Raw genomic sequence first — 24697 nt, 5'->3', positions numbered from 1 at the left:
CTTACTCTTCCTCTTTCCTTCAGTGGGGATCACAAGCAGAAGTTTTACTGGGGACACAAGGAAATCCTGATCCCTGTCTTCAAGAACATGGCTGATGCCATGAAAAAGCACCCGGAGGTTGATGTGCTGATTAACTTCGCCTCTCTGCGGTCCGCTTATGACAGCACCATGGAGACCATGAGCTATGCGCAGGTAGATCCTGGGCGCTGGGAGATCTGGGTGGGGAGTCAGAACGAACTTCTGAACGGAATTCACAGTCATGGTCACTTGGGACGGAGGACTTGGGAATTGGGAGAGGCGAGGGTTTGGGCGAAGGTGCTTGGAGACTTGTACTTCTCGGCAGGGACCTAAGAGTTCAGCGTGAGCAGTGGCTGCTTTACTGGGTCACCAGTGAGCCATTCCAGCTCTTTGCCTCCCAGACTGACTTGAACAACAGGATCAAAAGCACTTTCTTGGGCTGAGTGTAGTTCAGAGGCAGAGCACCTGCCTAGCAAATGTAAGACCCTGGGTTTGATCCCCAGCACCGTCCCCCAGAAGAGCTTTCTTGTAGGGTATTATATGTTATTTCAGAACAGATGTTAGGGAGTAAAAAGCAAGTGGATACTTCCACATCCCCTTTCTCAGAAGCATGGTCACCAGGTTTCAGTATCCCCTCTCCACACCTCTTTCTGTACCAGTGGATAGGTTGGCAAAATCATTTTTGTTCCTTCCAGTTTCTCACAAGCATCTTGGGTTGACATGTGCATGTATTCCTTTTTTCCCCTTGTTTATTTATTTTTATGTTCATTGATGTTTTGTCTGAATGTGTGTCTGTGTGAAGGGGCTAGATTCTCTGGAACTGGAGTTACAGACAGTAACTTCAAGAGGTCCTGCCCTTCCAGAGGTCCTGAGTTCAATTCCCAGCAACCACACGGTGGCTCACAACCTTTATATACTGGTCCAGATCCAGTAATGAGATCTGGTGCCCTCTTCTGGCCTGCAGGCATACATGCAGACAGAACACTGTATATATAATAAATCTTTAAAAAAAAAAAATTAAATTAAAAAAAAAAGAGGAAGTTGACCTGCCACATCAGAATGGCCAGTTGGAAACTTTTAACACACTGGCTTCCAGAACTTTCATGGTCTAAACCTCCATCAGTAGGAGTTCCAGTTTTGTTTTGAGACACATTCTTATTAACTAGCCCTCGCTGGCCTGAGATCCTCCTGCCTCTGTCTTCCAAGTACATGGATTAAAGGCATATCATACCACCAGCTCCAGGTTCTTCTTGCCAACACCAGTTGTGTAGTGAATTGGTGTTCTGTTTAATCTACGTGTCTTTGGTTACAGACTAAAACAAACTTAGAAATAATTGGCAGGCCATTTGTGTCCTGTTAGTGGCCAAAGTAACCTATCTTTCCTCCCTTTTTTTTCTGTTGTAGAATTTGCCTTCTGTGATTTGTGAAGCTCCTTATAGACCAAGATTTTTTTTGTTGTTGTTTTTTAATTGTCTGATTCCAGTTATTTTAGTTTATGAGTGGAGCAAAAACAACACAGGGCAAAGTGTAACCCCATCCATTTTCATAAATAAAGTTTTATTAAAATGCACCCACTGCTTTCATTTATGTATTGTGCATGCCAAACAGACCACAAGACCCACGAAGCCTAAAATATGATCTTGACCCTTTATAGACGGTCCAGATCCAAAGAGATGGTTCTTAGATCTTCCCATTCCTTTAGCCTCATCTGGGTAACTATGGGATCAGCTTATTTCTGTTGTGAGCTGGCCACTTCCTGTAAGGATAGAGAGGACTCATTGGGTACTTAGGAGGAAAGGCAGGTAGGGATCAGTTGGGTCTGAGGGTCTAGGTGAGAGAATGGAGCTACAGACTAGCAGAGATTTGGAAGCATTTGTATCTGCTCGCGCACAGAGTCGTTGTGTGTCCATGGAGGTTTGTTTGGGCATCCACTGCTGTGCCTTTTGTTAATACTTACTCTCTGTCTGTGTGGTGTGCATGTGGACAATCTGCAGGAGTCAGTTCTCTCATTCTTTTCTATCTGTTCTTGGCATCAAACTCAGGTCATTAGATTTGGTAGTAGGTGCATTTCCCTGCTGAGCTATCTGACTGACCCGATGCGTCTCCTTTTGAGAGGAGTCTGAAGTGACTAGAGTAGGCCCTGAGGCCCGTGGGAGGGAGAAGATGCATTGCCTTCACCTTACTTTGTTCTTGAAACCTGAATGGGGCCCCTGGACCTAGGGCCTCATTTCTAACTAAGGTGAAATGCTCATAGAAGGGGCTTTGTTAATCCTCTAGATCCGGACCATAGCCATCATAGCAGAAGGCATCCCTGAGGCTCTTACACGGAAGCTCATCAAGAAGGCTGATCAGAAGGGAGTGACCATCATTGGGCCAGCCACGGTGAGTGTCCACTACTCCAGAAGTCTTCCTTAGGCTGCAGGAAGCATACTGTTTTGTTGTTTGTTTGGTGGTGGTGGTTTTTTGTTTGGTTGGTTTTTTTGTTGTTGTTTTGAGGCAGGGTTATTACTCTGGTCCAAACTGGCCTGGAATTTATGATAATCTTCCTCCTGATCCTTGGGATTAGAGGCATGATCTACCATGCCAATAGGAAGCTCGCTTCTGTTGTTATTAATAACCTTTTTATTTGATTATACTGGATTACTTCAATCCATTTTCATTTAAGTATATAATGTATTTTGAGCAAAATCCTGGCCATGTCTTCCCTCCCCGGCCCTCATTAGGCCCCTCCTTACCCTTGACAGTTTAGTGTTTATTTACCTTGTCATCTGTATGTGTATGGATTTGTGTACTCATATAAAAGAAAGAAAGCATGCGATATTTGTTTTTCTGCAGCTGACTTAATTCACTTAGTACGATTATCTCCAGTTGTGTTTATTTCACTATAGATGACATAATTCTGTTCTTTATGGCTGAAAAAGATTCTATTGTGTGCATGTACCACATTTTCCTTGGCCATTCTTCTTGACGAACACCTAGGTTGTTTTCATAACTCCGTTATTGTGAACAGTGCAGCAGTAGCCACTGATGCACAAGTAAGTGCCTCTGTGGTATGCTGACTTAGAGTAGTGTGACTGGCTCATGTGGTAATTCTGTTTTTTATATTTTGAGGAAATGCCATACAGAGTGGAGTGGCTGGACTGGTGTACGTTATGAATGGTGGCAGTTCATCTTGTCTTCATCCTAGAAGCTCCCCTGATTTTTCTATTACACTTATTTATTATGTGCGTATGTATGTGCACAACTGCACACACACATGTCAAAGTGCACATATAGGGGTCAGAGGGCAACCTTGTGGCATTGGCTCTGTCCGCCTACCACTTGGTCAGGCCTGATTACACACTGATCATGTCAGTGACCCTCCCTTTTTATTCCTTAAGTCATTTATTTCATGATCATTGGACAGAGGGCGTGCAGGGGGCACATGTGCCGTGGTGTGCGTTTGTTGATCAGAGGACGGCTCTGGTTCAGTCCTTTCACCGTGGCTTCTAGGTATTGAACTGAGATTGCCAAACTCGAGGCAAACAGTTTTATCTGCATAGCCGTCTCATTAGCCCAGACTTGCGTATTGACTATCCTGGGTTTGAGTTGTCAGAAATACCTGCTGCTGTGGTAACAATTCCCAGGTAGATTTTTCACTTATTTATTTATTTAATTTTATTTTATTTTACTTGAAATGCTAGGGATGGAACCCAGGACCATTGACACCAAGCAAGGGTACTTGCTGAGTCACACTGCCAAACCTCAGTTAGTTTTAAGTTTTATTTACTTATTTGTTTTGTGTGTGGGGTGTGTGTGTGTGTTTGTGTATATGGTAGGGGTGGTTTATGATATGTGTATGTGAAGCCAGAGTGAGTGTCAAGGATTCACTGTCACTCCCCACCCTATTCAGGTCCCCTCCCCCCGGACCTGGAGCTTTTAAGTTTTGTTGGCCTCAGTGATCTTGCTGCCTTAGTCTCCTGCAGTGTTGGGGTCACAGGAATCAGCTGGTAATGCCTAGCTGTTACAACACTGACTAAACCACGCTCTTTATTCTTTCGGGAGTGCTCTTAACCACCAAGTCTCTAGCCTCCCGGCCCCCAGTTTTTAAAGGGCTTCTTCACAGTCTTACAACTTCATAGTTACGAGGGGTTAATGGAGCCAGGCGGTGGAGGTGCACATCTTTAATCCCAGCACTCTGGAGGCAGAGGCAGGCGGATCTCTGTGAGTTCAAAGGCAGCCTGGTCTACGGAGCGAGTTCCAGGACAGGCTCCAAAGCTACACAGAGAAACCTGGTCTTGAAAACAAACCAAGAAAATAAAAACAAAATATACAAGTAGTTAATGGGCAGATACTTGTTTTTAATGTTTCTGTTCTTATATGTAGCCATAATACAGTGTTTATTTATTCCTTTAATTATATAAGCCAAGGGGGTGGGGGGGCTATCCTGGGGCTTCTTTTTGACTTACAGCTTCACAGTCAAACAAATTGCTGTCATTGTTTTAACTTAATTGTTGTATAAAACATTGAAACTAGGGCTGGAGAGATGCTAGGTGGTTAGAGCACTTGTTGCTGTTGCAGAGGACACAGACTCTGTTTCCATCACCCGGGTGGCAGCTCACAATCTCTGTAGCCCCAGTTCAGAAGAATCTGCCACTGTCTTCTCGACTCTGCAGGCAGTGTGTGCATACGGAGCAGATAAAAATACCCATAGACATAAAATGAAAATAAATAGATTTAAATAAAAGTTTGAAGCGAAGGCTGAGCGTGGTGGTGGTGGTGACACCTTTAATCTCGTACTTGGGAGCCAGAAGCAGGCAGATCTTTGATAGTTCAAGGCTAGCCTGGTCTACATAATGAGTTTGAGGCTAACCAGGGCTGCGTTGTATGATCTGTCTCAAAAAAAGAAAAGAAAATAGGAGCTAGTATTTTTTCCCCCTAGTGCTAGTGATTCCCTGAAGGCCTCATACATGCTGGGTAAGAGGCTGCTGTGTCACCATCCCTAAAGCTAGGACTTTTGTGATGAGAAAGGAGTGCTGTGTTATAAGCAAGATGTCGCTGTGCACTGAGAAACCCAGCTGTGTGGAATATCTTTGCTGGTGCTGTGACCATAAAGTAGGGGATTCAACTTAATGTTAAGTACACGGATCTAAAACTCTGAGCCACATTTCACACACAAACCTTGCAATATCTTCTAAGAGAGAGGAGAGGTTCTTCATGGGTGAGTGTGACTCTTTCAGCCACTTTGCACCCAGGCCAGAGGCACAGGGCAGGTAGAGTGGGGCTTTGTGGTTCCTCCTGCACCCTGTGTTCTTAACTGCTGCTTCTGCCTCTGCAGGTTGGGGGCATCAAGCCCGGATGCTTTAAGATTGGGAATACTGGTGGGATGCTGGACAACATCCTGGCCTCCAAACTCTACCGCCCAGGCAGTGTGGCCTACGTCTCACGTTCTGGAGGCATGTCTAACGAACTCAACAATATCATCTCGCGGACCACAGATGGTGTCTATGAGGGTGTGGCCATCGGTGGGGACAGGTAAGAGCTGGGAATCTTCTACAGTGAAGGTGGCTAGCTGAGCAACACGCCTGAGCACTGGGCCCCTAGGAAAGCTATGCAGGGCCATTAAATGGGAACTCCTCTTATCTCAGGACCAGAAAATCGAAGCTGTAATTGTGTTTTAAAGCTGTTTCAGGGTTTGGATGCTGTGTACGAGTGGGAAGGGAGGGAGGGAGCAGCAGAGTACAGGGGTTAAGAGGCCCAGTTCTGAGGCCATAGCAAATAGGTTCAATCTCAGTTTCCCAGTGGGGGCTGTATGGACAGCCCTCCAGCACCGTTCATATTAAATGCATAAAGTAAATGTCATGCCTCATGATGTCATTGGGAGGACCAAGCAAGATCTAGTAAAGTGGCTAACACAGGACCTAGCACTTAGTAGGTGCTCAGTAGGTGTTACTTTTAGTTAATAATAGTTATCCTCAACTTTGTTAATGGGACTACTGTGCTAGAGTAACACAGCAGTGACTGGACCACTGCACTAGAGTAACACAGCAGTGACTGGACCACTGCGCTAGAGTTAACACAGCAGTGACTGGACCACTGTTCTAGAGTTAACACAGCAGTGACTGGACCACTGTGCTAGAGTTAACACAGCAGTGACTGGACCACTGCGCTAGAGTTAACACAAGAGCAATGACTGGCACAGAAAGTCCATAATAAACATTAGCCATTGCTCATTGTTATCACTGCTGCCGACTGGCTGGGGGCTCAAAAACTTCTGGGAGATGGAGTTCCCTTGCCTGTCTCTGAGACTACCAGACCCTGTCAAACTGGCTGTCTGGGTGAGGAAAGCCTTGCTGAAGTTCTGAGTCAGGCAGCACCAGGGACTGGGTCCCCTCCAACCACTCAAATAGGCCACTGTGAGTTCAAGGCTAACCTGGTCTACAGAGCAAGTTCCAGGTCAGCCAGGGCTATGCAGAACCCCTCCTCCCCCCCAAAAAAATAATGCCACACAGGTGTTCTCTGGGACATCTCCCAAATGAACTAACTACTCTGGACTTCGCTGGTTCTGTCTCCTCCACTCCCCCAGTCTGCTCCACTGGTTCCTGGCCCCTCCCATCTGCGTTCACTAGCCTGGAGCTTCTGTATCTAATCAGTGTTCCTTGTATGTAGTAGGGTGATTCCCACATGTGCCCCCACCTCCTGAGGCTGCCTCCTGATCCTCCGTTCTCCCGACTCTCTACAGGTACCCTGGCTCCACATTCATGGACCATGTGCTCCGTTACCAGGACACTCCAGGAGTCAAGATGATTGTAGTTCTTGGGGAAGTGAGTTGTGTGTGCTTTTAAAAATCCAAGCACTTTTTGACACTGCATATCTTAAAGTGATAGACCTGATTCATCCTTCGAGGCTCTGGGGCTTAGAGTTGGCACCAGTGTCACTAAACACCCGTGAAGGAGGCACTCTGTTCCCTCTGCCGTGGTCTCCACCTGGTGGAGAGGATAGCTGGAGAGTGAGGGCATTTTCTATCTTTTGTTTTTGTTTTATTTGTTTTTTAAAGAGCGTTTTTCTATATAGCCCTGGCTGTCCTGGAACTTACTCTGTAGACCAGGCTGACTTCAAACTCAGAGATCTGCCTGCTTTTGCCTCCTGCGTGCTGGGATTAAAGGTGTGTGCCACCACTGCCAGCTTGAATTTATTTTTTTTTTTTAGTACTGTGTATATGAGTGTTTTGCCTTCATGTGTCTGTACACCATGTGTGTGCCTTATGCCTACAGTGATCAGGGAGAATGCTAGATCCTCTGGAAATGGAATTACAGGTGATTATCAGCCACCATTTGGGTGCTGAGAACTAAACCCAAGTCTTCCGAGTCAGTTAAGTGCTCTTAACTACTGAGCCATCTCTCCAGCCTCTGCGAGGGCATTTTTTAAACTCAAAGAGAGTTGTGTGAGTCCATTTCTTACTGTTCTTCTGAAAGGGTCTAATTCTATGTCATCACGTACCCGGACATCCAGGAACTTTTAAGACAAGTATGATCTTTCTGTAATTCCTTTATGCTCCTAGGATGAATTTTTCAGGTGGAAACTAAACTTACTATCTATAATGTTGCCCAAGTTTGGTTCCCCTGATTTTATAGCCTACTTTAAATAGATAGATAGATAGATAGATAGATAGATAGATAGATAGATAGATAGATAAATAGATACCATTTTTATGTAATGAAATAAACTACCAAACAGACTTTATTTCTGGCTACATCTCTTTTTCTTTTCTTTTTTTTTCTATATGTTTTTCTCTGCTCCCTTCCTCTCCCCTCCCCTTCTACACTCTCCCGTGTTCCCCATGCTCCCAGTTTACTCAGGAGATCTTGTCTTTTTCTACTTCCCATGTAGATTAGATTCATGTATATCTCTCTTAGGGTCCTCTTGGTTGTCTTATGTTCTCTGGGATTGTGCACAGTATATATTGTTTTACTTCATATTATTTGGTGGGCTTTTTAACTTTTTATTATTGTTTGTTTGTTTAAATTTTTTCCCTCTGTGTTATGTAAGCAGTCCTTCCTGCTGTAGGGCTGGGCTGGTCCTAGGAAGACTTGGAGCAGATCGCACTAACTTGTGGGTCTTTTCCCATCTCCCATTCCTTTGCAGATAGGGGGCACAGAGGAGTATAAGATCTGCCGGGGCATCAAGGAGGGCCGCCTCACCAAGCCAGTGGTCTGCTGGTGTATCGGGACCTGTGCCACCATGTTCTCCTCTGAGGTATGAGAGGGACAGGCCATTATTGAGTAGAAAATGGGGTTGCAGAAGAGGGTATCTAAGGTGAACCATCTGTCATCACATTAAGCTGATAATTCCTTCAATAAACCTGTACCATGTGCTGTGTGACTGACTACAAAGCTGAGCCCGAGTTCTGCTCTCCAGGAAGTCACCTCATCTGGACTCCTGCTCTACATGTCCATCAGCAGGTTCAGGCCTAGACAAGGCACACTGAGTTCTGACACGAGGGAGGATATAGCCTGGGCTTAGACTGGAAGGCCAAAGTAGGGACACCCTGTGAGAGATGGTAGAGAGGGAATTGTTCTTGATGTGTTAAGGTGACGTACTGGGCTTGTGAGATGACTTGGTCCTCAACCCTGACCACCTGAGTGCAATCCTCAGTGTTGTGATTTTTTTAAAAAAAAAGCAACAAGAGAGAAAGATGTCATGCAGTGGAGTTGACATGGAGGGAATGGGGCTGGAGACCAGCCTCTGGGGACAGGAGCAGCAGAAGAGAAAATGAAGGGAGGGGAGGAGAGGGGGAGAGACAGGGAAGCAGAGAGAAAGGGAACGTAATAGATTTGCACAGGAGGCGTTCTCAGTGGCCACAGCTGATTACGTATCCTGTCAGAACCCGAAGGGCAGCCAGAGCAGATGCCTGAATACTAACACCCAGAATGTTGTGGTGGAGGAGAGAACCAGTTTGCTGCCTCCACATCCACACTGTAGCATTTGTCTGCCCACCCCAGAAGTAAAGATGGCATGCTGTGCAATTGAGTAGTGGTGTGCCTGCGAGTCCAGCTCCTAGAGAGCTGAGACGGGGGATGACAAGCCTGTTAGAGCTGAGACGGGGATGACGAGCCTGTTAGAGCTGAGACAGGGGGATGACGAGCCTGTTAGAGCTGAGACGGGGGATGACGAGCCTGTTAGAGCTGAGACGGGGGATGACGAGCCTGTTAGAGAGCTGAGACAGGGGGATGACGAGCCTGTTAGAGCTGAGACGGAGATGATGAGCCTGTTAGAGCTGAGACAGGGGGATGATGAGCCTGTTAGAGCTGAGAGGGGGATGATGAGCCTGTTAGAGCTGAGACAGAGGGATGATGAGCCTGTTAGAGCTGAGACGGAGATGATGAGCCTGTTAGAGAGCTGAGACAGGGGGATGATGAGCCTGTTAGAGCTGAGAGGGGGATGATGAGCCTGTTAGAGAGCTGAGACAGGGGGATGATGAGCCTGTTAGAGCTGAGACGGAGATGATGAGCCTGTTAGAGCTGAGACAGGGGGATGATGAGCCTGTTAGAGCTGAGAAAGGGGGGATGATGAGCCTGTTAGAGCTGAGAGGGGGGTGATGAGCCTGTTAGAGGAGTCCTGGTCTCCAGTTTAAGATGATCCTCTGTTGTGGCGATGGTCGATCAGATGATGATAAAAATAAAATGCAGGGGGCTGGAGAGATGGCTCAGTGGTTAAGAGCACTTGCTGCTCTTCTAGAAGACAAGGGTTCAATTCCCAGCACCCACATGGCAGCTCACAACTGTCTGTAACTCCAGTTTCAGAGGATCTGACACCTTCACACCAGTGCACATAAAATAAAGTTAAAAAAGTCATTAAAAAAAAAGTTCCAGAACAGCCAGGGCTACACAGAGAAGTAAAGATGACTCACTGGTTAAGGGCACTGGCAGCTCTTCCAGGGGTCTTGAGTTAATTTAGTTGAGTTCCCATCACCACATGGTGGCTCATAACCATCTATAGTGGAATCTGATGCCCTCTTCTGGCGTAAAGTGTATACTTGCAGATAGAGCACTTGTATACATTAAATAAAAAATAAAATAAAATGCAGGATAAAACTATTTGTCAGTCTGGGTGTGGTAGTGCATGCCTTTAGCTCCAGCACTTAAGAAGCAGAGACCGACAGGTTTGCCAGCCTGTTCTATATAGTGAATTTCAGGACAGTCAGAACTACATAGTGAGATCCTGTCTCAAGGAAACAAAACAATTTCTCAACTAATTTATCAGCATTGTGGAGCAGCCTATGGGGTCCTCAGTGGTGTACATATAGAAGGCTTGGCTTCCATCCAGGCTTCCTGCAGCAATGCTGCTTTTGCCATGGAGGAGGGGTAATTGAACCCAGGGCCTTATGTGCTGGCAAATGCCTTACTCCTCACTTCCCTAGCCCAGCAGCGAAGCTCTTTACCTCTAAGCTCTGGTTCTCCTGCCCACCTCCAAGTGGCTGTTTGGAGTTGCATATCTCTGAATCCCACTGCTGCATATCCTGGGGACCTGAATGCAAAGATGCTTTAAAGGAAGCACTAGGATAGTCCCTGCAACATTGTAATGGTGATAGATGGACACAGCCTAGTGCTCACATTGGGAGGAGAGTCATCCTGCCACTCTGTACTGGGAGGATATGGTCACCATGTATATCTGTGTATTGGAAGACAGCAGGCCTGAGAGGGTGATGTAGATCTCCACTGTAGAAGGTGCAGTCAGTCTTAGGATAGGGTATTATGAAAACTTTAAATATCATATATCATATTTTGTGAATCTGAACTATGTGGAATTCGGTGGTCCAGAATCCAGCCCACCCTTCAGAGGTAACTGGTGCAGGTTCTAAGATCAGCTCTTCGTGCGTTATAACCTGGCATAGCAGTTAGTGCATCTGTTTCTCCATTTGCAGAGCTGCAGCATTGGGTTGGGGATGATTTAAATGAAAGTGATTGCAGTGAGCACTGGCACATCAGTGTTTCAGAGGACCGCAAGTGAAGGCTAATAGGGGTCACAGGGTGAAAAAGCAAAACAAAGGCTGGGGAGATGGCTCAGTCGATGTGCAAGGATGAGTGAGTGAGTCTGGGCCCTCTGGTCCTCAGCACCCACATAAAAGCTTAGATAAAAAAAAAAGAAAAAGGCGCTTAGATAACAGTGCATGCCTGTAATCCCAGAGGAGGTGAGGTGGAGGCAGGCAGATCCTTGGGTTCACTGGCCAGCTAGTCTGGGTTAATTGGTGCTCTCCAGGTTCAGTGAGAGCTGTTGTCTCAAAGAATAAGGCAGAGAGTGTTTGAGGGAGATACCCATTACCAGTCTCTGACATCCTCATGGACATGCATGTGTGCACACATGTGTACATACACTAACAAACACATTAGCACCACAAAGCCAGAACAGAAGTGATTTTACAGGTCTGACATGTTTAGGACCGTAGTGACTCTTCCTTCCAACCACTTCCTTTTTTGGTTTTAGTTTTTGTTTTTCGAGACAGAGTTTGTGTAGCCCTGGCTGTCCTGGAATTCACTCTGTATGCCAGGCTAACCTCGAACTCGGGCAAATCTGCCTGCCTCTGCCTCCTGAGTGCTGGCATTAACCAGTTGCTTGGGAAGCTGCCTGTCATTCTCCTGCCTCCTAGACCTTCCCTCCCGAAGTAATTCCATTTCTCTTTGTTTCTCTCTGCCTGCTTCTCCCTGTCCTGACCATGCCAAGGATGCGTCCAAGGGGTCAGCACCTCATTCTTTGGACCTTGCTGGCACTGCTCTTCGTTCGTGGGGAGTGCGTGACCTCAAAGTGCTTTAAGTTTTAGAATTTAAATTCCTGTATGACACTACAAGGTTACACAAATATTGACTAATACAGTGGCTGTCGGTCGATCTTGAACTCTTGAGCAGGTCAGTCTCTTAATCTCAGAGAAGGGAATGCCCACTAATTGGCACACCGGAGGCAGCTGCTGGATGAAATAGTGAAGGGCTGTGTCTGGAGAGCTGACCCTGACTGTTCTGCCCAGGTTCAGTTTCCAACAACTAACTACATGACCTCTGATAGCCCTCTCTAATTCTAGTTATGGGGTCATGCTGCCCTCTTCTGGCCACTGCATGCAAGTGGCGCACATATTTACATGCGGGTTAAATAAATACTCATATACATAAAAAATAGACTTTAAAAATACATATACTTAAAAAACAAAGAATCTTTTTAAAAAAACACGAACTAGAAATGGGGCCTTGTTAAAGAGGCACTTTTACAAGTGTGGTTCTCAAAACACAGTTTTCAAAGCCAACACCCAGCCCATTGGAGAGAGGACTGCTTTAAATCAGGGAAATGCTGTCTGTGTATTCTTTTTCCCCTTTAGAATCTTGGGTTTTAGTTTTTTGGGAAATGCATAATTTAAAGATGTGTGCAGTCAGACGTGAAGGTAAGCGCAGGCTGCTGAGGCAGAATTGCTTGAGCCCTGGAATTCAAGGTCAACCCACACCCGGCAGCTCAGCAGGGGGTCTCCAGTTAAAAAATCCTGCTTAACTTTCCAGCCCAGGAGTTTCTGAGGGCAAACGGAATCTGCCCCTCCCAGCCCTGCACCAGGCAGGCAGGCCTGCAGGCAGAGGAAGTCCTACAGAGAAGGCATTGTTAGCCTTTTTAACAAACCTCATCCCTAAAGCCTCTTTTGATTATTTAAATCTGCAAGAACACTGACTGGGACCAAAACTGCCTGGATTCCAGTGCTACCACGCCTTACCTGTGTGACTGTGGCCAGTTACTTGGTCCTCGAGGAAGCACTAGTAGGCTCCAGAAAGATCATCAAATGAGGAAGCTCTTAGAAAGTGTTTGGTGCAGGGAGAGCTTTGGTCGTACAGACAGATTGTATGCTAGTACAGTTGCTCACCGTGTTCCATCCTAAGTCGGAGTTTTACACCAGCTGTTTCAGTAGATTAATTTATTTCCCCAGTTGCTTGATTCCCATCTAGCTCTTAAAAAACAAAAAGTTATTCCACTTAGTGTGAGCGTGTGTGTGTGTGTGTGTGTGTGTGTGTGTGTGTGTGTGTGTGTGATGACCTACGTATGAGGGTAAAAGGACAACTTGTAGGAGTCAGCTCTTTCCACTATTGCCGAGCTTGGTGGCAGGCACTTGTACCCCCTGAGCCGTCTTGCTGTCCCCCACAGAGCTGTTTGATGGTTTTCTCTCTCCTCGCGTTCCTCTTTCACTGGACACACACCTTCCTCCGAGCCATGGCCAGACAGGAGCAGCAGTTGCTGACTGTTCTACAGGGATGTGAAACCGACTTCTTAAACAGCTTGACGTCTCTGCTTCCACGTGAGCTCTCCTGAGCTCACGGCTGTAACTTCACTTGTTGCTGAGCGCTAAGCCTCCTTCCCATTCCTCCGCCCGCTGCCCCAGGGATACCAAACATGGCTCATATGAAGAGGGTGATCTTGGAGTTGGACTAACAGCCTTGTATCCTGGCCCCAGCATACACTGTGCATGTATGAAGGAGCCCGTGTGAAGTATTGGGCACAGGCCACCCTGACATCAGTGCTAATGTTTCCCAGGAGCCTTTGTCCTTTCCTGGAGGCGTAACAAGCCCAGTAACGCTGCTGTGCTCTGCTTCCCAGGTCCAGTTTGGTCATGCTGGAGCTTGTGCCAACCAGGCTTCTGAAACCGCAGTAGCCAAGAACCAGGCCTTGAAGGAGGCAGGAGTGTTTGTGCCCCGAAGCTTCGATGAACTTGGAGAAATCATTCAGTAAGTAGTGGGCAGGATGTGGTCTCTCCACCTCTCCTGGTCCTTCCTAAGGACAACAGCCCCCTGGCACAGGGGCGTCCAGATATTCTTGGTTCCTCTTGGGTACAAATGCACCGTCAGGAAAGCCATCCTTTTCTCGGCCTTTGTTCTGTTTTAGTTTAAAAGCATCAGGTCCAGGCCAATCAGGGCAGTCATTTGGTTTCTGAGGCCATCTGCTTGGCTTGTTGCTGGCGGTTGTAAATGAGAGTCATTGGACTTGGGCATGTTTTAAAGGTGTCAACCTGAGTGTCACTGGATTGGTAGAGTTACTGAACGGTCACATTCTATTTCTACCTCCTGAACCTGCCTTGACTATTCTTGTCTCTCTTCCTGTTGCCCCCAGATTCAGCTTCCTATGAAACCTCATCCATAAAGGAGCACTAAAGGGGTGGGAGGGAGAACAGTCTGGGATATAAGTGTTTAGTTCTTGGGATCCAGCTGGTAAGAGTAGAGTCCTGACAACTGAAGACGCCTGCAGTGTCGGGGATAGAGCCTGGAATAACAATATCTACCTGAACAATGACATTTCCTGCCTCTCCCTCTCCCTGCACCTCCACCCCCAGGTCCGTGTATGAAGATCTTGTGGCCAAAGGAGCCATTGTACCTGCTCAGGAAGTGCCACCTCCAACAGTGCCCATGGACTACTCTTGGGCCAGGGTAAGTGTCATGGGTGCCCCTTGGAGGGCTAAGATAATTTTTTTTTTTTTTTGGTGGGTTTTGTTTGTTTGGTGGTTGTTGTTTTAATTTTGTCTTGTTTTTGTTTTTAAGACATGATCTCCACAGTCCTAAAACTTGTTGCGTAGATCAGGTTAGCCTCAAAACTCAGATATTGCCTGCCTTTGCCTTCTGGGTGCTGGGATTAGAGGCTTGTGCCACCATGCCCAGCTCTAAGTTGTTGGGTTTTAAGGTGATTTGGTTTGAGCTCCTGGAATCCAGACCTCTTCCCAGCTATTTAGAGCAGCCATGCCTAGCTTCTCCATCAGAGAAACAGCAGAAAACTCTCTGGTTACCACCTGGATCCCATGCACTGTATGCTAGAGCTGTCCCCACTTTTGTTTCCAGGTCAGGTGACAGAAGGGGCAGCGTGGCCCCACATGTGTTTTACCTGATGGTCAGAAGGAGTCAGCTTCTAGGTGCTTGGAGCCAGCATTCGGGAGGAGAGGCGGGAGGGTCAAAGTTCATGGTCATTCTCTGGCTACTTAGAGAGTTTTGAGGTCAGCCTGGGGTATATAATATCCTGTCTCAAAAAAAAAAAAAAAAAAAAGGAAAGTGTTGGTGCCTCGTGACCCAGCAATTTTGTGTCTGGACAGCTACTTCTAAGAAATGCTTTCCTATGGCTTTGGAGCCTGTCCTGGAACTAGCTCTGTAGACCAGGCTGGTCTCGAACTCAGAGATTACCTGCCTCTGCCTTCTGGGTGCTGGGATTAAAGGTGTGCACCATTACACCTTGCTGGCCACTGCTTGTTGAAAAGAGTTTCTCTGGGTATTTATTGCTGCTTAACTTTCGGAGTGGCCAATACTTTCCTGGGACATTTTTTTTCTGAGAGCATAGATAGCTATCTTGGAAAAAAAGTATCTGATGGTCACTATAATCCTATGTCTCTTTGTCCCTGTGTCTACTTAGGAGCTGGGTTTGATCCGCAAACCTGCCTCATTCATGACCAGCATCTGTGATGAGCGAGGACAGGAGCTCATTTATGCAGGCATGCCCATCACTGAGGTCTTCAAGGAAGAGATGGGCATTGGTGGTGTCCTTGGTCTCCTCTGGTTCCAGAGAAGGTGAGGCATGATGGGCAGGGGTGGTAGGGCACTGGGTTCAGAGCCCCTGAACTCGGATGGATGCAGGAGTAGGGGTGGGCAGACTGAGGAGTGTCATCAATAATGTGGCCACAGACTAACTGAAAGGACAGCAAGTTCACTGTAAATCAGGAAAGGGAAAGCGAGTGGCCTCAGGAGAGGCCTTGAGACCTTTTAAAGAAATGGGACAGTTACAGTGAGCTCAAGGTCAGCAGGGAGTCTGGACAGATGTGAGCTTACCCAGTGCACCTCAGTGAAGCTGCAGAGTAGCCCTAGATGTGCTTACTTCCTCTTGGCAAATCTTCTCTCTCATCAGCCTGAATTGTAGATGTACGTGTTTTCCGTGACTCCCAAGGTTAGTCTTCCCTTGAGGCTGACAAGGCAGCAGACTTGACCGCACAGCCCTGGACGGATCTTCATGTGGAAGCCTTGGGTTCTGTTCTGCCTTTGCCTGCAGAAGTGCTGCAGTCATGGTCTAGGCCTTTTCTGGACAAACTCAGGGTGTAGCGCCTGAGCAGGTTTCTCAGTGGACTTTTGCATCCCCAGTTTCCAGACTTGGCCCTTGATCATTAGTGGGTAGATTGATACTACAGGATGTGTAGGGCGGGGTGCATCTCCCTTCTGTAACAGATTTGTATAGCTCAAGCTGAACACTAAGGCATCTTAAACTTTCCCCCTTCGCCCACTTTTTTTTTTTTTTTTGACCTTTTTTTCATCTTTTTGAAATAGGGTTTCACTATGTGCAACAGGCTGGCCTCAAACTCAAGAGATCCATCATCTCTGCCTCCCATATGCTGGTATTAAAGGAGTGCACCACTATACCCAGCCTCACCCATAAAGTTTTTCTGTAATTCCAGGTGTATAGATTTATAAAATAGCTATACAAATCAAATATTTACTGATAATGAATTTATTGTAAAACAGTTCTTGTCGGTCATATGGTACAGAGGAGAGGTAACCACATGGCAGAATGTAGATTTAAAAAAAACCCGGTTAAGTTATAAGAGCTAGTTGTGGGAAACCCTAAACTAAGGCCAGTAATTATAAGTCTTCACGTCACTATTTGCAAACTTGAGGTCTCAAAAAAAAAAAAGAAAAGTTTAATTATAACTTATCAGCATGAGGGTTAAGTAACAATGTGCTAAGTGTCCGTAAATGGTGCTCTAGCGAAACTCCAAAAGCGTTCTTAGCCTTTAATGAGGTATGTTAAACAAAATTGTCTTTGTCAGGTGATATTAAGTGGGTCTAAAAATGAGCGTGCAGCTGCCTCTACTTCTTTGGTATTTAGACTAGTTCAGCATAAATCTTTTATAATTCTTAACATCAGTTTCCTCTATGTGTGTTTTTAAATATAAGTGTTGCGAATTTATAAGCAAAACAGTAACCTTAAAAAAAATTTTCTGTTATACGTATAGTTTGACCACTCATTAAAGACAAGAACAAGTTTATATATTCATGAGATAATTTGCTTGTTTATTTTTGTGTAAAGAATTCGGTCTTAGCCTGGGGAGATGACTCAGTTGGTAACAGCAGTTACTGTGAAAGCCAGAGGACCTGAATTCGAATCCCTAGCTGGGCGTAGTTGCAGTATCCTGTAGCCCCAGTGCTAGGGGAGAAGGGAATATGTGGGGGACCCCAGGAGCTCACTGGCTAGCCAGTCTTAACTGAAATGGCGAGCTTCTGCTTCAATGAGAGATCCTGCCTCGGGGTCCCGCACTGACTCCTCAGCAAGCAGGCTGGCCCCTGGAACCCAAAAGACCTGGAGGGAGGGGCAGACCCCTCCTTCCTCCAAGCCTCTGCCATAAACGTTTCGTTTATGGTTTGTTTGTTTTATGGCACTGGGGGCCAAGCCCAGAACTTCCTGCATGCCGGGAAAGCACTATACCACTGGGCTGCACCCCAGCTTGTGTTAGATCTGTGTGAGGAGGCCAGCTGCCAGACCAGGACACTCACGCAGCGGGTGTGGGGAAACTGCGATCCCCGGCTAATAGCATGCATGAAGATGCCAAAGGTATATGTTGGTTGGGTGATTTTCTTAACGGCTCTGTACCTTATTTGATTGTTTATTTGCTTAGTGAGATTGTCTCACTATGTGGCCTTGGCCATCCTTGCCTCTGCTGGGATTAAAGTGTGTGTCTGTAAGGCTGGCCAGTGTGGCTGTTTTACTTTACTGATTCTCAGGCACGCTTTATTTATTAAGATATGAATGAAATGACACTCAGAAATTGTTGGAAATTCCATCTTAATCCCAAACTAAAATTGATTTAACAATTTTTTATGGAACTCAAGCAACAATTTTTAAAGTCAAACATTTTGACATAACACAATGCAAAGATACGCTTGTTGGTATTTATGTACTAGGGATGATGGGAGAAGAATATTAAATGTCTCTCTTTTCTATATTTAAAAGTATATTTTCTTTCTTTCTTTCTTTTTTTTTTTTGAGACAGTGTTTCTCTGTAGCCCTGGCTGTCCTAAAACTAGCTCTGTAGACCAGCCCGACCTCAAACTCAGAAAGATCTGCCTGCCTCTGCCTCCCAAGTGTTGTTATTAGAGGCATGAACCAACACCGCCTGGCATATATGCCTCTTAAGGGGAGAAAGTTCTTATCTATACAGTGAAAACAGCAGTTCATGATGTTCCACAGCCTCAAGTCAGAGCCAAGGGTTTCAGGCAGCATTTGTTGGCGTCGCACAGTAGGGCAGCCTGTGCACAGCACAGGGTGTGGATTATGTATTCAGAACTAAGGCTGCAATGACCTCACGCGGAGCAACATGGGCAAGCACTGCCGATTCGTTGCAATTTGATTGGAAATTTTGGTCGTTGAACATTCAGAAACCTTTTATGGACAGGAGGGTAGTTTGGTGATGAACATCGTGTTCTGCAGTGCGGGAATCAGGAGTGGTTTTACTTGGAATTGGCAGTAGAACCAGGCTGTGGAAACAAGTGTGCCCTTGTCATCACAGCTCCTGGACTTTGTTCCAACTCTTCTTCCTGCCCCCTCTGTGCGCCCTCCTCTAGGTTGCCCAAGTATTCCTGCCAGTTCATTGAGATGTGTCTGATGGTGACGGCTGATCACGGGCCAGCTGTCTCTGGGGCCCACAACACCATCATCTGTGCTCGGGCTGGAAAGGACCTGGTCTCCAGCCTCACATCAGGGCTGCTCACCATTGTAAGTCTGCTCTTCCCGCGAGGTAACAACTCTGGGGTCACGCTGCCTCAGTGCAGAAGGCTCCTTCTAGGAGCCCCTGAGTATAAGTCCCCAGACCAGATGCTGTTCCAGGGGTCCTGGGTTGGTTTGCAAGGCTAGGAAAACCATCACACTCAGGGCAGTGTGGGTTTGTTTCTCCTGCAGGGAGATCGATTTGGAGGTGCCTTGGATGCAGCAGCGAAGATGTTCAGTAAAGCGTTTGACAGCGGCATTATTCCCATGGAATTTGTGAACAAGATGAAGAAGGAAGGAAAACTGATCATGGGCATTGGCCACCGAGTAAAATCGGTGAGTTGTTGTTCCCGCTAAGGTCTTGGAATGGGTAGTAACAAGAGATTGTCAGTCAAGTAGAAACACTTGGGCCTGGAGAGATGGCTTCACAGTTAAAGAGTGCTTGCTGCTCTTAAAGAGGACCTGGGTTCAGTTCCCAGTACCCTCTTCTGGATTCTGGATGCCAGCACGCAGGTGGTGCACACACATACGTGCAGGCAGAACACTTTTTGCACCTAAAATGAAAATAAAACCAAGAAAGAAACACTCAAGCTCTTGATCCCCCAGTGCATTTCTTGGGATATAGAGACAGATACCAAAAGCAAGGTGACTCTTTCCCGATCATAATACAGGTTGATGACCCTAAGGGTTCTTAGTTCATTCAGTTTTCCAAATGAACTTGTAGGAGAAGGAGCCAAGATCAAGAAGGAGAACTGTTCATTGCCTTCTACCAGGTAGTACTTCATGTTACACAAATCTCAGTCACTGTACCTGCCGGGGGTTGGCTGTGGCTGTTCTGTCGTTTGTGCTTATCCTCACTGGGGTTGGTCTCTATGTGACTTTGGTTGTGACAGTCGGAGGACAACCTATTGGAGTCAGGTCTTCCCTTCCACAGTGTGGCTAGAACTCAGGTTGTCAGGCTTGGTGGCAGGTGCCTTAACCCACCAATCCATTTCTGGCCCTTTACCCACATTTCATTGGCTAAAGCAAGCCAGACAGATACACTTGACATACTTGGTTCAGAAAAGTAATAATATGGGCTGAGGAGATGGCTCAGTGGTTAAAAGTATTGCCTGCTCTTCCAAAGGTCCCTGCATTCAATTCCCGGCTACCACATGGTGGCTCACAACCATCTGTAATGAGGTCTGGTGCCCTTTTCTGGCCTGCAGGCATACACACAGACAGAATGTTGTTTACATAATAAATAAATAATTTTTTTTAAAAAAAAGAAAAGTAATAATATTAGGCAAGTTCAATTGGAATAGACCTATGGGGAAAGACAGAGTATTTTAAACAGTTAGTGTGGTCCTGTGCAGGACCGACAGGCATCTGAATGTCCTGATAGCGTGTCCTTTCAGGTCACTAGTGTTCGGATTTAAGGTGTGTCTGAATCATCTCACCTTCTGTTAGCCGTGGGGTCTCTGTCTTAGGGTTCCTCCTCCTTTTCATCTTCCTCCTCCTCCTCCTCCTCTTCTCTTCTGTTTGTTTAGGCAGGGTCTCTCTTCCACACCTTGGCTACCCTGGAACTCCTTCTGTAGTTCAGGCTGGCCTTGAGCTCACGGAGATCCTCCTGCTTCTGCCTCCCAAGTCCTGGAATTAAAAGCATGCCCCATGACATCCAGTTAGGGTTTCAGTTGCTGTGATGAAAATGCCCCGGTCTAAAGCAACCGGGGGAGGGAAAGGGTTTATGTCCTCTTAGGTCACAGTCCTTCGCTGAGGGAAGTCAGGGCAGGGACTCAAGGCAGGGACTGAAGCAGAGGCTACTGAAGGGCACTGTTTATTGACTTGATCAGCTGGCTTTCTTATACAACCTGGGACCACAAGGTGGCACCACTCACAGTGGCTGAACCTTCCACTTCAATCATCAGTCACCTATAGGCCATTCTGATAGAGACATTTTCTCACTTGAGGTTTCTCTTCACAGATAACTCTAACTTATTGACAAAAAAATAAGCCAGCCACCCACCCACCCAGGATGAGACAGTATAAAAGATGGCTGTTTGTCAGTGTCACAGTTCTGGATCTTTTTCTAAGATTTTGGGGTACACTGTTGCCCCGTTCTCAGCATGTGCAGAACTTTTTCATAGCTTGACCATATGACAGAGCTGGTGGGCAGCCTGGCTTATGGCCAGGCCTGCAACAGAGTAAGAATGGCTGAGTTTAGCCCCTCTGTCTTCTTGAACATTTCGGGGGGTGTGGTTCCCTTCTTGTAATGAAGGGATCACTACAGAGGTTGTTCTGAGACTCAAATGAGACCTAAGGAGACTTGTAAACCTCTCTACTTCCCAGCATTGTCATTGTGGGTGTGCTACACAGAATTGTGCACAGCGGTTAGGCCCCCACGCTGACTCCAGGATCAGACAGGCACAGCTCTGTCCACTTGCCGGCCGTGTCTGAGTGGGTGTTTCTGTAACCGGTCTTCTTAGATAAACAACCCGGACATGCGAGTGCAGATCCTCAAAGACTTTGTCAAGCAGCACTTCCCCGCCACCCCGCTGCTCGATTACGCCCTGGAAGTGGAGAAGATCACCACCTCAAAGGTAACGAAGGGTTGGATTTCTGATTTTCAGGGAGTTTTGTTTTGTTTTGCTGTCGAGACAAGGACTCCTGTAGCACAGGCTGGATTTGAAGTCACTGTTAGTAGAGGGTACCGTCCATTTTCCACACACTGCTCAAATAGGTAATTTTACAATGGCTTCAATGTGAGTTCAAGGCCAACCTGGTCTGCAAGATCTAGTTCCAGGACAGGCTCCAAAAGCTACAGGAAAAAAACCCTATCTCAGGGCGGGGAGGGAGGAAGTGGCTTCAACATTCCTAGTCATCGCCAGGCGGGTGGTGGCGCACGCCTTTAATCCCAGCACTCAGGAGGCAGAGGCAGGCGGATCTCTGTGAGTTCAAGACCAGCGTGGTCTACAAGAGCTAGTTCCAGGACAGGCTCCAAAACCACAGAGAAACCCTGTGAGAAAAAAAATAAGTTCCTAGTCATCATGTCATCATGTTAGCCGCTTCCCACTGCTGCCCCAGCACCGGGCAGAAGCACATTACAGGGGAGGATTGATGCGGTGACTTCTAGTGGGTCCAGGCTGGGGTGTCAGGGAAGGCCTGGCAGGAGAGAGTGGCTCGTGCCTTCGCAGCTAGCTCTCTCGGTCCCCTCCCTTGGGCTCCTCGCTTGTGGGTGGACCTTCCCACAGTCACAGCAGGTCTCTCCATATCAAATCTTCTCTGGAAACTTCTTAGAGATAGGACGTGAGCTTTACTGATCTCCTAGGAGGGTCTTAGTCCAGTCAAGTTATTTATCAAAATTAACTGTTGTTGTAACAGTAGTAATAACAGTGGTCGTAACTAACAGAGAAAACGAGAAATGATAAAACTTTGGATGTTTTTGCTTTCCCAGAAGCCAAATCTTATCCTGAATGTGGACGGTTTCATTGGCGTTGCATTTGTGGACATGCTTAGGAACTGTGGCTCCTTCACCCGGTGAGCATCATAGCCTCTGCTCCAGCTCTGGATGAGTCTTGTTGCTGGATCCTCCCAACTGTGAGGGGACTTAGAAAGTATGGCGAGGCATCAGGAGATTAAAAGTTGCCTCTGGCCCTGCCACCTACAGCACCCACTTTTCCACTTTGGAACTACAGGACTGCTCTCTGGGTAGGAGTGCTGTCTCTGAAGAGGGTCATGTGAGTACAAGTTGTTTGTGTCTTTCAGGGAGGAAGCTGATGAGTATGTTGACATTGGCGCCCTCAATGGCATCTTTGTGCTAGGAAGGAGCATGGGCTTCATTGGTGAGTTGGCTGCTGGCCTGAGGGTTTTGTGTCAGCTCTACTACTTCCTGTGTGCAAACGCCTTACCTGTCACATTATCACCAAGCATGCTTTTTGTTGTTTTTCTCTCTTTTGGGTTTGTTTCTTTTTTTTTTTTTTTTTTTTTTTTTTTTTTTTTTTTTTTTTTTTTTTTTTTTTTTTTTTTTTTTTTTTTTTTTTTTTTTTTTTTTTTTTTGGTTTTTCGAGACAGGGTTTCTCTGTAGCTTTGGAGCCTGTCCTGGAACTAGCTCTTGTAGACCAGGCTGGCTCTCTTTTGGGTTTTTGAGACAGAGTTTCACTGTGTAGTCCTGGCTGTCCTGGAATGCACTCTGTACCAGGCTGGCCTCGAACTCTGAGATTTTCCTGCCTCTGCCTCCTGAGTGCTGTGATTAAAAGCGTGTGCCAGCACTGCCTTGCTAACTCTTCTTCTTTATCTGTGTTCTTTTTATTACAGGGAATAGTTTCCCTTACTAGTTAAGAAAAGTAAAATTCAGTCTAGCAGTTCCCTTTTTGCCAAGTCTAGCTGTTCTACCGATGAAGTGAATCTGGAATTCCTGCCCTGTTTTGGGGTGGGTGTGAGTGCGCATGTGTGCATGCATGTGTGAGTGTGTGTGTTGTTTTATGGTTTTGTTTTCTACTTCACTGTAGCCTTTTGTGCCCTGTGCTGAGGGTTAAACCCTGGAAGGGCTTCATACCTGCTATGCAAGGACCTTACCATAGAGCTACATCACCAGCCCAGTGTCCCCATTTGTGTGTCAGAAAGATTTCCCTCCCCATCGTCTACCTGCCACCATGCTTATGAAACTAACGAAAGATGCGTCGGCTCCATTTTAGGGCACTATCTTGATCAGAAGAGGCTGAAGCAGGGCCTGTATCGTCACCCATGGGATGATATTTCCTATGTTCTTCCGGAGCACATGAGCATGTAACTGCGTCAGGAACCCTGCTATAATAAAAGGAAGATAAGAGCTCCCTCCTGAGTAAGAACGGACAGACAGCTGGAAGCAGAGTCCATTATAGGCTGGGCCTGGATCAGAAATAGCCATTGATGTACAGGCATGGAAGACCAACACCTGCAGGCTAGTATCCATGTAGTCCACACAAAGCTTAGTATTTTTTATATATATATATAAGCATAGAAATTGAAAACCAAGCCAATACTTGCGACATTTGCTCTGCTACCTGCTGTATCTATTGTATGGAAGACTCTAAGTATTCTCAGAATAGTGTTCTCTAGGGCCTTATGATGTTGCTTTCTTTTTTTAATTAGTTAAAAATTTATTTTTCCTTTGGAGGAAGGGAATGCAACTTTTAAGACTTCAAGATACTGTCTGTCTGTAGGACCCACTGACATCTGGTGTCCCACTTCCCGTTCATCTTCACACAACATGAAGAACACTGTATTAATCTGATTTTTAAGGATCTTTTTTTCTGTGTTATGTGTTAAGGGTTCATTTAGTATCCCACTGATACGTTCTGTGTTACGGATCAGTGTCTTCTTATGTCAGGGAGGGATAGAACCATTGCATCCTTAGCCATTGTCACACATATGTGGCGTAGTAACTTAAATGTAAAGTTGTAACATACTAGTGTTTAAAATGGAAACACAAGCAAAAAGCTGTGAAATGTCTCATGTCTCTTGTTCTGTGTTTATGCAGCTGATTTGTCTGTTACTGAAGTGTGGGTCCAAAGCCTCATACAGCTGTTTTACATCTGTAACCCACAAAAATTCGGGCAGCTGCCACCTCAGTCTCCTCTCTGTATTATCATGTTTGGTTTAAATAAACTATACAGTAACAGTGGCGTGGTACTGTTCTGTGTCATCTGCTTTTGAGACCGAGCTGTCTTGGAACTGTAGTCCAGGCTGGCCCCAGCTGGGATTAAAGGCTTGCACCACTACCCCTGCTCTGAAATGTAGTCCAGGCTGGCCCCAGCTGGGATTAAAGGTGTGCACCACTACCCCGGCTCTGGAAAGTAGTCCAGGCTGGCCGCAGCTGGGATTAAAGGTGTGCACCACTACCCCGGCTCTTAGTTTTACCATTTTAAAATCCACTTCCATCTCTCAAAAAGAAAAGGATAATGAAAATACCAGTATGTATCCAGTCATGACCCCA

The 24697-nt window shown here is 46.3% G+C and overlaps 1 protein-coding gene across 2 annotated transcripts in view; it reads left to right on the top strand.

The window, feature by feature from the left end:
* Acly (ATP citrate lyase) overlaps window positions 1-24382 on the top strand; it is a 48181-nt gene extending 23799 nt beyond the window's left edge. For both annotated transcript variants that reach the window (XM_050156748.1, XM_050156747.1), the window contains 14 exons: window positions 24-192; window positions 2296-2400; window positions 5336-5532; window positions 6740-6821; window positions 8143-8253; window positions 13618-13745; window positions 14348-14441; window positions 15409-15563; window positions 18603-18753; window positions 18937-19080; window positions 21210-21323; window positions 22178-22260; window positions 22489-22565; window positions 23418-24382. In XM_050156748.1, coding sequence (XP_050012705.1) covers window positions 24-192; window positions 2296-2400; window positions 5336-5532; window positions 6740-6821; window positions 8143-8253; window positions 13618-13745; window positions 14348-14441; window positions 15409-15563; window positions 18603-18753; window positions 18937-19080; window positions 21210-21323; window positions 22178-22260; window positions 22489-22565; window positions 23418-23512 — 1705 coding nt within the window. In that variant the 3' untranslated portion in view covers window positions 23513-24382. The remainder of the gene's footprint in view (window positions 1-23; window positions 193-2295; window positions 2401-5335; window positions 5533-6739; window positions 6822-8142; window positions 8254-13617; window positions 13746-14347; window positions 14442-15408; window positions 15564-18602; window positions 18754-18936; window positions 19081-21209; window positions 21324-22177; window positions 22261-22488; window positions 22566-23417) is intronic.
* Window positions 24383-24697: the final 315 nt, after the last annotated feature.

This window comes from Alexandromys fortis, unplaced genomic scaffold (assembly GCF_014885135.2).
Source record: "Alexandromys fortis isolate MF-2015 unplaced genomic scaffold, M_Fortis_MF-2015_v1.1 scaffold_31, whole genome shotgun sequence".
NCBI lineage: Eukaryota > Metazoa > Chordata > Mammalia > Rodentia > Cricetidae > Alexandromys > Alexandromys fortis.
This window is presented reverse-complemented; position numbering and strand designations above follow the sequence as displayed.